At 46.2% G+C, this 13,673-nt stretch overlaps 4 protein-coding genes across 4 annotated transcripts, besides 2 other annotated features; 2 read left to right on the top strand and 2 right to left on the bottom strand.

Moving 5' to 3' along the window:
- Positions 1 to 832: 832 nt before the first annotated feature.
- On the bottom strand, positions 833 to 1,564 carry ACLA_066480 (uncharacterized protein; the record flags this gene model as incomplete). The annotated part of the gene is made up of 1 exon (XM_001272437.1): positions 833 to 1,564. The coding sequence occupies one exon, from the start codon at positions 1,562 to 1,564 to the stop codon at positions 833 to 835; it is 732 nt and encodes a 243-aa protein (XP_001272438.1).
- Positions 1,565 to 3,637: 2,073 nt separating this feature from the next.
- ACLA_066470 (alpha-L-arabinofuranosidase B) lies at positions 3,638 to 5,158 on the top strand (the record flags this gene model as incomplete). The annotated part of the gene is made up of 1 exon (XM_001272436.1): positions 3,638 to 5,158. One exon carries the CDS (start codon positions 3,638 to 3,640, stop codon positions 5,156 to 5,158), a length of 1,521 nt encoding a protein of 506 aa, XP_001272437.1.
- A 1,439-nt stretch (positions 5,159 to 6,597) lies between these two features.
- ACLA_066460 (uncharacterized protein) lies at positions 6,598 to 7,285 on the top strand (the record flags this gene model as incomplete). The annotated part of the gene is made up of 2 exons (XM_001272435.1): positions 6,598 to 6,940; positions 7,008 to 7,285. The coding sequence occupies 2 exons, from the start codon at positions 6,598 to 6,600 to the stop codon at positions 7,283 to 7,285; spliced, it is 621 nt and encodes a 206-aa protein (XP_001272436.1).
- Positions 7,286 to 7,478: 193 nt separating this feature from the next.
- ACLA_066450 (uncharacterized protein) lies at positions 7,479 to 8,478 on the bottom strand (the record flags this gene model as incomplete). The annotated part of the gene is made up of 2 exons (XM_001272434.1): positions 7,479 to 8,027; positions 8,074 to 8,478. 2 exons carry the CDS (start codon positions 8,476 to 8,478, stop codon positions 7,479 to 7,481), a joined length of 954 nt encoding a protein of 317 aa, XP_001272435.1.
- A 3,505-nt stretch (positions 8,479 to 11,983) lies between these two features.
- Positions 11,984 to 12,319: a mobile genetic element.
- A 365-nt stretch (positions 12,320 to 12,684) lies between these two features.
- Positions 12,685 to 13,173: a mobile genetic element.
- The last annotated feature ends 500 nt before the right edge of the window (positions 13,174 to 13,673 follow it).

The following is a 13,673-nucleotide window of genomic DNA, read 5'->3' as shown; positions in this document are numbered from 1 at the left end:
TACCCTCACTAATTCCAGGCGAGAGCATCTTCCGGCCTTGTGGAACCCTCACGCTGTTGGCTAGCCAAATGATTGGGTGACTACCCACTGGATGTTTCCACCGGATCCTCCCTCCAGTGGAGGAGGTATCATCGGGGATACTTGTCTGTCGCAATCACATACATGAAGGCGTAAGTCCAGGTGGGTGGTATTGATGTAGTCGATAATCAGGGGCCCTAGCTTCAGCCCAGACTATCTACAGGTGCGGAATCAAGATGTGGCTCTATCCCTAGGGTACAATGCGCCTTACCTGCTTGATACGTGTATTCGGTTAAGGTGGACTACAAATTGCACTACTACTACTGATGTCAATCCAATGTTTTTAAAATAGAAATTGTAGGAAGGGTATGCTAAGTGTGTATCTATCATGGAGCTGGGCCTCAGAAAGAAGAAAGATCTCCATGTGGACCAAGGATATAAGGGTATTTTGTAGGTCTTGCCTCTACTATCTCCTACCTTCCTAACCGCTGCTTGTCTTCTCATCCGTGTCAACCAGACCTTTAGGCCTCTTAGCCCACTCAGATTCCCACCAAACTAGGATAGGTGATCGGAATGTTTCTATGGCCTCCTGTTCAGGGTCAATTCAGTTGAAAATGGGTCGGTTCTTCCATGAGAGTTTCGTTGTCAGTAGTTTTGGGGGTAGTCAGCTGGTGTTTCCCAGTTGCACCTCAATTTTCGACCCATCTCTGATGATGACAGACATCAACACTGCGGCATCGTCTTTATTGCCCTAAATCTCTGGGATAGACTATTGGCCGCAGGTAGATATAAGCTTTTAGAGCCAGCTGATCGCTTATGTTGGCTCGCAAAAAGCAAGCTTGAGCTTTCTATCATACTCCTCCTTTTCGGAAATCTTACAAATGACAAACTGTGGCGCATCTCTTATCCAGAAAAACGGTAGCGCACCATCGGCAGGACTGCCGTCACTAGCGAACAGTGGATAGATATGCTTTCCAAATATCGTAAAAAGACCGGAAGGGCTTGACAAAGCCAGCGTAACCCAGAATGTTCCTGAAGCCCATGTATGTGCGAGAATCTCGGACAGTGGTGGTACTCCTTGGTGGGCAGTGTTGGCTTCCTCTGACACAAGGATGGCCATTAGCTCTCTTCGGGGGATATCATATTCGGATGCATCAATTTGATCCACGCCTTTCCCAGTCAGCCAATATGGAAGCTCAACCATTTCAATTGGGCGAGAGCATGCCCATTCGAGGTCGACTAAGCAGGTAATGTTCCAGTCCGCGTCCACAAAGATGTTGCTCTGATGCAGGTCTGTCAAGGAGAAAAGGAACGGCCCATGGCGGTATTTTCGAGAAAAGAACCGTGGCAATAGAGCGCGCATAGCGGCCAAAGTCGCCATTTGTATGCTGCAATCAGACACATCATTTACAGCATTCGGCTGGCCCTGCAGACGGCTGTCATGGACGTGAAGGATATCTGCGGTGTAAGACTCGACAGTCGAATAGGTTACATCACGGGAGATGTCATTGAGTATCCCCTCATTTTCTAGCATCTGAACTTCCATTGAAAGTGGCCGATTATTCAGAAGTAGATATCCATTATTGTTGATGGTGAAAGAGCCAATCCGGGGCAATGGTATCCGGCTCATACTCAAGAGTATTCTGGCCAGACTTCGAAAGAAGTTTGCGCGTAACTCGGGGTTTGAACAGTTTCTCGACCATGTATTAGATAGCATGCTCCCTTGAGGTTCCTCAATGGTCTCTATCAACAAATATCCGACCCCAAAGCCATGTGGAGATATGTTATTTGGATGGGGCACATAGCACGATGGTACTGTGAGGCCACGAAACGTAAGCCACCACCGACGCATCTTCTGAAAGTATCGGCTCAGGAAGGGTAAATGATCAATATGAGTAAACTACTTCACATATTAGTTCCGATCCTAAAAAAAAAAAAAAAAGATGATGATCGGAGTCGTACACGTTCACTAGTTGACAGTGCAAACCCATAGAGGCGCGGGATCGGCACATCTGGACAGTTTTCTTGCAGCCATGCATAAGCTCCTACTTCACACCGGATCTTCTCATCGCTGTTGCCGGGTCGAAACTCTTCCCCTACCCGGTAAGGAAGAGGAAGTCGGAAGAAAACCCGATTTCCTCGCTGCTTCCGGTGTTCCCAACCGCTAATTGTAATTGGGATGCAGAGATTGAAGCTCCCATGAATCCACTGTTCCTGGCTAGCAACGCTGCATTTATGCTTGGATCCCAAATGCAGATGATGTTCGACGACCCTTCCCATCCAGTCAGTGTTTTCACTCAGCTGAGAGAAGAATAAGGCTTGAGCATCATAGTACTCCAATTGGCGGAGTACATCATCCTCGCGGTCCCTGGCAGCCGAGTATGTGATTGATTTCTTGGGCAAATTACGGGTTCGCATGACGTCGAAATAGGGCTGAAGATACGCTTGTCGAGGGATCTAATGGACGGCCAGAGAGTGAAGAGAGAAGAATAACTCCACTACGTAAGTAGAAGAAGAAGTGCAGCCTGGCCTAGTGTGATGTGTGTATGTTTACATCACGTGCCTGTCGATCTGGTCAACACACACCGGTTGAGTTGACATGACACCCTGTATGATGTATATACCATGACATGACAGGGCGCATTTCTTTCGAGGTTGTAAGGACACTGACCATTGGCAAGAGGTAGCACTTACTTTCGCATTCTAGGATCACTGTCTTTCTGAGTGCCTAAAGCATCATTCGGATACTTGCTGGATGATGATACCGACTACATACTAAAGATCTGTAAAATTCTGTCCCTTCTAACCCTGCTACCCGTCCATGGGATGCCGGGGAAGGGGAATAATAATCGGGGCATAACTTCATTGACAAATCATATCTTTCTGGGCTATAATCATTCCTACCTCGCGGTTGAGGAGCTGTTCTCACAACGGACGGGTAAAGTACTACGTAGAAGTACCGATGTCATTACGCATGCGCAGCATTCAAGATACTTGGTCAAGTCAACCGGAGTAGAGTTAGACAGGGTATGCGTTAGTACACTCTTCACGGAATTATACCATGAGCCAGGATCAGCCATTGAGTCTCTGGGATTGGAAAAACCCCGGCGGCACCAGCTGGAATTGGCCCTAGACGAGTGGATGGAAATTAAATTAAGCCCCCGAAGCCTTGTTATATATTAATGCTACCTTTATGCGGGGTGCATTCATTGCCCATCTGCAGCTATTGTTCTCCAGCATTGCAGAAAGAGGACCTAATAACACACGCACACACACAGAGAGAGACGGCTTCTGGCAAGCACTACCCATGAGGTGGGATGGAACATCACTCTGTCCAAATCCCATTGGATGAGTGTTGAATTCCCCCTCAGCGAGGACCGCCAGGATTGAGGGGCTACAGGCATGTACATTGAACATGCCCCGGCTCGTGGATAGTCGACATTCACAACCGGATTCACTGAGGACTATATAACGGGAGACGCGACCACAACATGGCCTCAGAGTCATCAGACCTTTCAACGAATCTCTTCTGTATCAATTACCTTTCCATCATCTTGTGGCTGAATTGGATTCTCTTCCAGGCGTGCTCGGCCCACCTGAACACCACAAGTGATCAAACATGCTCTCTCAGCCAAGCCGCGAGCGGGCTTTTGTACTTGCCCTCGGCCTGGTAGTCTCGTCCTCCTTGGCTGCTGCCGCGCCCTGCGACATCTACTCCTCCGGTGGCACACCCTGCGTTGCGGCGCACAGCACCACTCGTGCCTTGTATAGCGCCTACTCTGGCCCACTCTACCAGGTCAAACGCGGCTCCGACGGTGCCACGACGAACATTGCGCCGCGTTCTGCGGGCGGCGTCGCCAACGCTGCTGCTCAAGACACCTTCTGCGCCAGCATGACCTGCCTGATCACGGTGATTTATGACCAGTCCGGCCGCGGGAATCACCTCACCCAGGCCCCTCCCGGCGGCTTCAAGGGCCCGGAAGCCAATGGCTACGACAACCTTGCCAGCGCCATTGGCGCCCCAGTCACCCTGAATGGGCAGAAGGCGTACGGCGTCTTCATCTCGCCCGGAACCGGTTACCGCAACAATGCTGCCAGCGGGACAGCGATCGGGGACGCAGCGGAGGGTATGTACGCCGTCTTGGACGGGACCCACTACAACGGTGGCTGCTGTTTCGACTACGGCAACGCCGAGACCAGCAGTCTCGATACCGGCAACGGCCACATGGAGGCCATCTACTTCGGCACCAACACCGTCTGGGGCTCGGGCTCGGGCAGTGGCCCGTGGATCATGGCCGATCTCGAGAATGGCCTCTTTTCCGGCTCCAGCCCGGCCAACAACGCGGGCGACCCATCCGTCTCCTATCGGTTTCTCACCGCAGCCATTAAGGGGGGGCCCAACCGATGGGCGATCCGCGGCGCCAATGCGGCGTCCGGCTCGCTGGCGACCTACTACAGCGGCGCGCGCCCCAATGCATCGGGCTACAATCCCATGAGTAAGGAGGGCGCTATCATCCTTGGAATTGGTGGTGATAACAGCAACGGCGCCCAGGGCACGTTCTACGAGGGCGTGATGACCTCCGGGTATCCGTCCGATGCTACTGAAAATGCCGTGCAGGCGGACATCGTCGCCGCCAATTACGCTGTGACGTCGCTGACCAGTGGCCCGGCGCTCACCGTCGGCTCCGCGATCTCGCTGCGGGCCACCACGTCCTGCTGTACAACCCGCTATCTCGCGCACACCGGCTCCACCATCAACACTCAGGTCGTCTCATCCGCCAGTGCCACCACCCTCAAACAGCAGGCCACGTGGACGGTTCGCACCGGTCTGGCCAACAGCGGCTGCTTCTCGTTCGAGTCCAAAGACACCCCCGGGAGCTTCATTCGCCACAGCAACTTTGCGCTCGTGCTGAACGGCAACGACGGGACGAAGCAGTTCAAAGAAGACGCCACGTTCTGTCCCCAAGCCGGTCTTAATGGCCAGGGCAGCTCGATTCGCTCCTGGAGCTTCCCCACCCGCTATTTCCGTCACTATAGTAACGTGCTCTATGCGGCGAGCAACGGCGGCGTCCACACGTTTGATGCTGCCGGCTCATTCAACGACGATGTAAGCTGGGTTATCAGCTCTGGCTTTGCTTAAGCCCAGTGAATGCGGTGGCAGGCGTATCCGTCCTCTCCACCTCTTTCCAGGCCAATATAGCGGCAAATTCTCTAGTTGAATGGTAGGCGATGCCGGTGCCTGTGTAGATACAGTTTGGTCGTAAACCTTTGTATATAGCCAGTCAGTCACCCAAATCAGCACCCAACATATTTCGCTTCTGCATATTGATATCTCACTGGCTTCGTACAAGATGCTGTACCTTCGTTCTTGCTCTCTCGTTACAGCAATGCCCGGCGAAACTCGCCTATGCTCTGTGTTGTTAGTGTTAACCTGGGCATCATTGCCCGACGCAACTATGCAGTCACTAAACCATACACTCTGACCAATGTGGGATCATCCGGAAGGCTTCCTGCTAACCTTAATCAACTGCATCTAGGGAGTACTTCCTCATTCACCAAGATAAATCGGAATCCTGGCGCTCCACTAAGCGAGCGGGCCGGCCCGGTCCCCAGACAGCCCGAAAGAGATCTCTTCCGCTCCGGTTTTAGTTCAGAGTATGCCCAGCTTATAAGCCCACGTTCCGGTTGTTAGGGACGCAGATATGGAACTCATGGGCTCCGGGAAAGCTATGCATGGCCAAATAGTCGGTCGGCGGGGATGAATATGCCATTGGACGAGACAAAGATACCCAGCAGCAACATTACAAAACGAGAACTCCTTGCCGCCGACAGCTGGAGGGATATCATGCCTAGAGTCTGCCGCCTCTTCCAGTTATGAAGGTGTACTTCAGGCTGTTATCGTCCGAGTCGGGACATACTGACACTCAGATCTATTCAGCATATATTGGCCAATATCCTCAACCTTACTTCCGGATTGTTTCCTACAATTATTGTCGTGCCCTGGGGCGCTTTCCGAAATTATTATCATTCACATAAGGGCCACTCCTGGCGTCCATGCTGCTCAACTGACCTGTGGCGCTCGGCAGCCTTGCTGACAGCTGGCAGAAGAGGCCCTCTCTACCATCGGCGAGAAAGAAACAAATGACATCTGTCATAAGAACTACTGTTACTGACTGACTAAGGTCTGGACACCTTTTTAGTGCAGCGGTAGAACCCCTACAACAACATCTCAGCTCTTGCTGCTCGACGGACGGGTGGTCTGCAGGGTGCAGTTCCTTTGGTTTTTTTTCTTTTTTTTGATGATATATTGATAAACCCAATATATACACGCGATACTTGATCATCCTGAAGACAATCAAAAGGCTGATCTGCGAACTCACGACTTGATCATGGTTCCCGCGATGATTCGACTGTTGAGAGACTGGAGCCTCCAACTCATCGTCAGATCACCTACTTGACTGACTAGTCTAGTGCACCCCACCGCAAGCAGGGGTTTGGATCCATGGATAATTGGATATAACATGTTCCCTCCCCCCTTTCCCTCCGTCTCAACTATCCCCGTTATCACCTCCCATCATCATGCTGCTTACTATCCTGGGGCTTCTTTTCGCCTTAATATCCGCATCTTGTCTGTTCTTCTACAATCCGCAGAGAGTACCTTCAGATATCGTCTCATCAGTGGATATTGACATTGTCTGTCCTCCCGGGAACGACCTCAATGATGAGAGTTACTGGCTTGACTTTGGGGCTGGTCCCGGCATTGATGTCGTCGGATTCCCGTCCATTGGCGGCCGATACCTGCTCCAGGATGTCTCCGCGGTGGAACTGGACTTTCTGGGCCTCGACCGGTTCACCCCGACTCAGCGGCCCCCGAAGTCGGACCCGGACTGGCAGGCGAAGGAAGAGGCACATTGTGACCGCTGTAAGCCGTCGATGTTTCGTATTGCTCCCTTTAGCCGAAGCAGCTAGCAGTCGACTACCACGACTAGTGCGTCGCCTTGGAGCTGAGTGGTGGGAAAGTTTAGCCCATGCCTATATGGAGGCGTTCACCGGTCAGAGCTGGGACGACGAGAATTTCACTGGCGTGGGCTGGCCTGCAACTGGGGGTGTCTGGGTTCTTCGGACCACTCTTCGGGAAGCTGTGGAAATAGGTACGGCCAGGATTCGAAATGCATACAATATGGAGGAACGGTGCCAGAGTATTGAGAAACTGGGGGGCGTGTTTTATCAGGATCCGAAAGACTGTCCTCATCTCAACCTGCCGTGAGGCCACAGCTGTCAAATCGTACTTTACTATGCGGAGAAACTGAACTGAGCATACATGTGTCGATGGCGCTAGCAGTACTTCTGTCGGTAACATCACTCTCTCGAGAATGCCAGTGGCTGCCATGAGGAAATCATCACTTGGTATTAAGAACAATCACTAGAAACTATAGACTTGAAGTAACCGGGCCGGAATCTCAGTCATGCCCGTAAAGGATCTTGTATTTCTCATACATTGCGTGTATCAACATCCCTAAGAGCCAAAAAGGGGAACTCAGCGCCAGAATGGCAAACACAGCGTCCACATCCGCCGGGGATGAGCGGACTGTGTCTTGGAGGAGTATTGAGCGATGAACCCTCCACTCTCTCTCTTCGTGCTCCATCCGACTGCGAAGTCGATCAAGCTGCATCAATCTCAGCTGCCGCATCTGGTAGAAGTTTTGATCTACCGCGCGCAGTTTTCGAGCACTGATCTGTTCTTTCCTCGCCCTAACTTGCCTTTCGTTCTCCGCTTTGCGCCGCTGAGCTTTTAGAAACGCCTGGAATGGTTTCTGTTGGCTTTTATCCTTAGCTTTACCGCTCCCTTGAGGTCGCACCCTCTCTGGCTGCTGGTTCGGAGCCTCTAATATTCGTTTACGCTGTGAGAGTAGGCGGTCGGTGCCACCAGCGAGAGAAATGATCTCCATTCTGTAGGTGTCTGCTCCTCTCGACACCTTCAAGGCAGATGGATACGGACACCACCTGATCTGAGATGGTAAGCATTCCTGAAGCTAGACTTGTTGGCCTCCATACCTCACGGACGCCGCAGAACGCAGCCACCGTTTTGATCACACATTCAAACTGTTCACTGAGCTGGTCTCTGACCTCTTTCAGAGAGGCCAACTTTGCGGTAGTCGGTGCGTGGTGGTGAGCCATGTGATTTCGGATTTCCTTTGATTTCACAAGCCATTTCCGGAACCGTTTAGCAGGCTTCTGACCCAAGGCCCTATAGAGCATCCCAGCTGGCTGGACACAGGATTCTTCGAGAATATCTACCGTCACAGGAAGATCTGCAGCCTGGTGCCATTGAAACCCCGCTGCTTCAAGAGCTCCCGGGTTGGCGAGCTCTGCGAGAAGAAACCCTAAGAACTCCAGTTCATCGCACCAGGTGGACAAGCGTGTGTGAGACTCGATATAAGCCGCTGCCTGCTGGGACATCTTGAGACATGCATTCTTCCGAAGTATGTCATATCAGGACTGTGCTGTGCGGGCTATTGGCTTTAAACCTTTGATTAGTTCGAGATTCTGTCATGTTGAGATCATGAAATCATGAAACCCTTTGTTCCGTTTGCGGAAAGGTTCGACGTAGACTTTCATGTCTGGACCCCCCAGAATTGGGCTACACCAATCATACTCATTTGTCTTGGTTCTAATCAAGGTAGTGTTTATTGTGAAAGGCTAATTGAGAAGACAAAGCAACTGTCCAGCTCCGATCTGGGAGGCAATAGTGGCTATTACGTCGGCCTCAGGCGCAGGACTGGGCCTACTTGATTTCAGACTATCTCCATACAGAGAGTTACCCATTGTTCTACACAAAGAGCGTACTGTGTAAGAAAGGATGAGCTGGCTACTATGGGATCACATCAATGCTGCAAATCTTTTAAGAAAACAAAAAAAGAAAGAAAAAAACATACAACAGCCGGGATTCGCTGGTGGTCACCCACCCAACTACTAACCAGCCGGCGTGTGGCTTCAACGCAGTTAAAAGGTTGGTGGGTGCTGCTGTCGCGCGATGCTGCTTTTAGTTGTGTGACCCTGGGTGAGCCTAGGTGAGTGCAGAATAGTTAGGTAAGTAGTCTCCTGTAATTACCTATAATTATCTAGATTTAACTAATTAAATTCTCTTTCACCTATACATATCTTTTTCTCATAGTTTTATTAGCTTTATCTTATTTCTTGGCGGAGCACAGCCATGATGATTATTTTAGGTAGTAATTAATGATTTATAGCTTAGACTCTATACTAGATAACCTACTCAGAGCACTTTTTTCTTTGATATATTGTGACTGCTAGCGGCTTATCATTAGGTTATTAGAGAGGTAGACAGAAGAGATATAGGGAATAGAGACTTAGGCCCTAGAAATAGAAAGGATATAGATATAACTATAATTCTAAGAGTATCCTAGAATTAAGTTGAGGTATATCCTAAACTCTCTATATTAAGTTTAGTTAAGAGTCATCTATTTAATAACTGGTCTGCAATATCCTCCCATATATAAACCCATATGTAAATAGCATCAGAACCTTATAATAATAAAACCTTAAGCAATGAGTGCTTCTCTTAGATACGATAGACTTATGATTCTAACTCATGCATATATATCCTTCTATCTATACCTATAGGGGAAGCCTTAGGCCATGCTTTTGTCCCTCTGCCCCTAAGTAGTATTATAGGTCTAATAGGTAGTATATTATCTCTACTTACTTTCTTTAATCTCCTCTGCAGTAATATAGTATATATAACTAACACTCTAAGTAGAAGAATTCCTAAGGATACTCTAATCCTAACCTACTTTTGCCCCTATGCTTAATTAATTAGATATACTTAATGTATTAGAGGATACAGTTGCCCCTAAAGAGGTAGAGCTTATAATATTTATAACTATACTTAGTGTGAATGTGTGCATGCTCACTTATATCTCTATAGAGGTAGAGGTAACAGATGGTTTCTACCCCATTCCTAGTGGTTTATATAAGAATCATGGTTTAAGGTGAGATTCAGTACTAAAGTCATGAGGAATTATATTATATATCTTTTTAGAAGCCACTCACCAAGCCTGGCCATAGTGGATTTAGCTAAATGCATAATTTCATAAGTTGTGGTTAGGATTACAAAAATAAAGGGGAGTTCTGTGCATTTAAGGTAATAGATATACTAATGGCTTCCTACTGAATAATATCACCTTAATTTAATTATTTATTTATGTATCTGTCAGCCTATCAGCTAAGTGGCAGCAGGTTCCTAAGTATAGCTGGGCTATCTACTCTATACTATTATTATATATACTGTATCCAGCATAACACCCATGGTCATCTTCTAACATATCCCTAAGCTAAGCACCTATATAGGGCCCCTACCATCTTCCCCATCTTAGTTAAAGATAAGCTCTGCAAGCAATCTCTGGCAGCTATGCAGGCTAGGGGTTGCCATCCCCTGTGTTAGCCTGGAATATGTCTGGTAGGGTGTTCATAGCATTATCTTATATATTAAATAACTGGACTGGCTCAGAGCCTTATAGTCCTAAGCTAAGGGGTTTATATAGTTCACATCCATACATAAGCTAGTGAGGGTAATACTTAGTAGATATATTTTAGGCTGTGTTAAGTGCTGCTTACAGCTGTAGGAGAGTCTTTAGCTATTAGTTAATATTATCTAGTGTAAACTAGTGTTTGAATAGTCTGGGTTATTAGAATTAGAATTAAATTAGGGGGGAAGTAGTTAATGAAGGATGATAATTCAGAAGGTAATATAGGGAGGTTATCTATTATAGGTAGTGCTTTAGTGCTTAAGAGACTTAGGCTATTAGAGCTAGAGTAGTAAATAAAGGATGATGATTATAGCATAGAGAAGTTTGCTAGGATGTTATTATGCTAGTTTAGTAGTGCTTAGATGTGGGAAGCATAGGGAGTTTCCTTAATAAGTTTAGTATGGTTAGTGTTGTTATTACTAGATGCTTCTAATAGGGTAATAGGGGAGATGATAGGGCAAGGGATAGAGGGGGAAGTTCTTAATACTATATTAGGTTCTATAGTAGCTGATGATGACCTTGACCTTAATATAGCTGCAGTTCACCCTAATAGTTGTGGCATATTTCTACTATATTTCCTGGTGTATCCTTCAACCCAATGGTGGTATTGCTAGTCTATTTTAGTGTGAGGTTAGGTGATTATCAGGAATGTCCTAATAGTAGCAGTAATGGATTAGCAGGAGTGTACCTAATCTGAGGGGTAATATTTATTAAGATGTGATGAGGCAGAGGAGGCAGAATGTGATCTTATAGTTCTTCTAGTTGATTTAGTATGAGTATGTTATTAGTAGTGAGTGGTTTTAGCTAGAGATATCTTATTATTCTGCTAGTATAGTGTGCAAATATGGTATGCAGTAGTAAGTATTATATTATCTAAGTTACATGTGCACCTATGATCTAAAAAGTAGAATGTGATGATCTAGTGAGCTAGCATAACAGAATATTTAGGCATAGGGTATGACATGTAAGGTGGTAAGATAATTAAGGATGAATAAGGATGAAATATGTAAGGGTAGTATAATAAAAAAAGGGAGGAAATCTAATAAGAAGTGATAAAAGGTGATAAAGTAATAAGGTATTCCATGGGATTCCCACACAGACATCTAAGCTAAGTGAGGTCAGGAAGATGAGCAGCTATAATACTTAAATAACTAGTAAATTAGGGAAGAGAAAATAATTAAATAAACCCAGGGGACCCTAGAAGGGGAAAAAAAGGATATGCTACTAAATTATTATGATGGTAGAGCCTTAGGCCATAATGGTGGTAATGAAATTAGATAATGGTAGAAAGATGGTTCTTCCTCCTCTAGTCTCTATAGGGGAGATATGCTATCTACATCATGTGTGATTATAGCTTATTATAACACCTGGTAGTATTGTAGCATTATCACATGTAGTCAGTTAGCAAAGCAGCCTAGCTGCATAGTTCTAAGGTTATGGAGTAGCTATGTATGTAAGATATTATTAAACACACTAGAAATATCTAGGAGGAGCATACTAGCCTTCTTATCTAAGCCCTATGCTTGGTAGACATAATCTAGAATTAACTAGATGGTATGGTTAACTAAGACATCCTTATGGCCACCCAGGTGTCCTCTAGGAAGCAGGCCATGCTCTTCTAGTGCATAGGAGATGCGCAGTGTGATAATTAACTCCAGGATTTTGCCTAGGGTATCAAGAAGCATGATGGGATAGTAGGATTTAGGTAGGGAGAAGTCCCTAGGTGCTGCTTTTTATAGCATGACTATAGTATTTCCTTAAGAGACTTTCCTAGCCTATAACAGCTCTGTGCTAGAAAGAAAATAAGAAAGGGTTCATTACTACACTTTTAGGAGGGAAATAAATTAGGCTAACCTCTCTTTCCTATCTTCTCTGCTAAGCCATACTAAATTTATTAGGTCCTTACTTTAACTAGCTGCTCCATCCATAACCAGATAGGGTTCATGCTATTCTACCTAGTAATAGTATAGGAGGGAAACTACTAGATGATTTTACTAATCCATGATTTTACTTATTAGGTTCTAAGGGAGTATAAGATATCTAACTTTTATTACTATTATAGGCTACACATTAGCTTTTGCTCTTAAGAGTTCTTTATTAATAAGCCTCAACCCATCTCTTTAATATATATAATCCATGCCTTAACCCCAACACACAGACAGATACCCTTAATCTACTAGAACAGGCAGTAGACCCCTAGGCAAGTAGCTACCTGCTCCTTAGGGATTTCAACCTTGACCACCCAGCCTGGGGTGGCAACTCCATCTAAAATACTAACCTCAGGTATGATAAGCTGCTTAAACTAACTAACACCTGGCTCCTAGACTTATAGATGGAACCAGGCATGGTCACCTATAATGAGTAAGATCATTAGTCTACTATAGATCTAACATTTAGGTCTATGGACCTAACTACAAGACTAGTAGCCTGCAAGATAGCACTTAATATTCATATAGATTTAGACCATCTCCTAATCTATCTACTCCTTAACATCATAATGCCTCCGCCACCAGCCCTAAAACAACATAACTAGAAGGCCACAGATACAAAGAAGCTCTGTGTCTTTATAGCTACTAACAGACAGCCTAAACTCACCTCACTAAATTAAACATGTCACTAAGCACCTAGTTAAAACTATTTAATAAGTAATAACCCACTCCACACCCTGGACCCACCCATCTATATAGGCCAACCCTGATTTCATACCTGAATGCAGCAGCATGATTAAACTTACCTAGCTCTACTAATACATAAGTTAATCACTAATAATATGCCTACAACCACTATCTACACTAATAACTAGTGCAGAGACTTGCTATGTGTTGGCACTAGGGTTACTCCTAATTAAAAGATATTAGTGTATTTTATTAAGATGCACCTCCTGGAGCCTGAGAGGGTGCTAAGGTGGGCATAGACTTTAAAGATAGAAGGTAAGCAGTAAATTACTTTTATCTTTAAATATACTTATTATTCTAAGACATGCTTAAACACCTTATTAACATAATTAAAATAACACTAATAGGCTATCTACGTGAAATACTGCCCTGCTAGGTCCTAGAGGATTTATACAGTTAATATTTATGTTTGGAGAGACAGAGCATTAAA

This window comes from Aspergillus clavatus, genomic scaffold (genome assembly GCF_000002715.2).
Source record: "Aspergillus clavatus NRRL 1 1099423829799 genomic scaffold, whole genome shotgun sequence".
NCBI lineage: Eukaryota > Fungi > Ascomycota > Eurotiomycetes > Eurotiales > Aspergillaceae > Aspergillus > Aspergillus clavatus.
The sequence above is the reverse complement of the archived record's forward strand: the minus strand, read 5'-3'. Positions and strand labels throughout refer to the sequence as shown.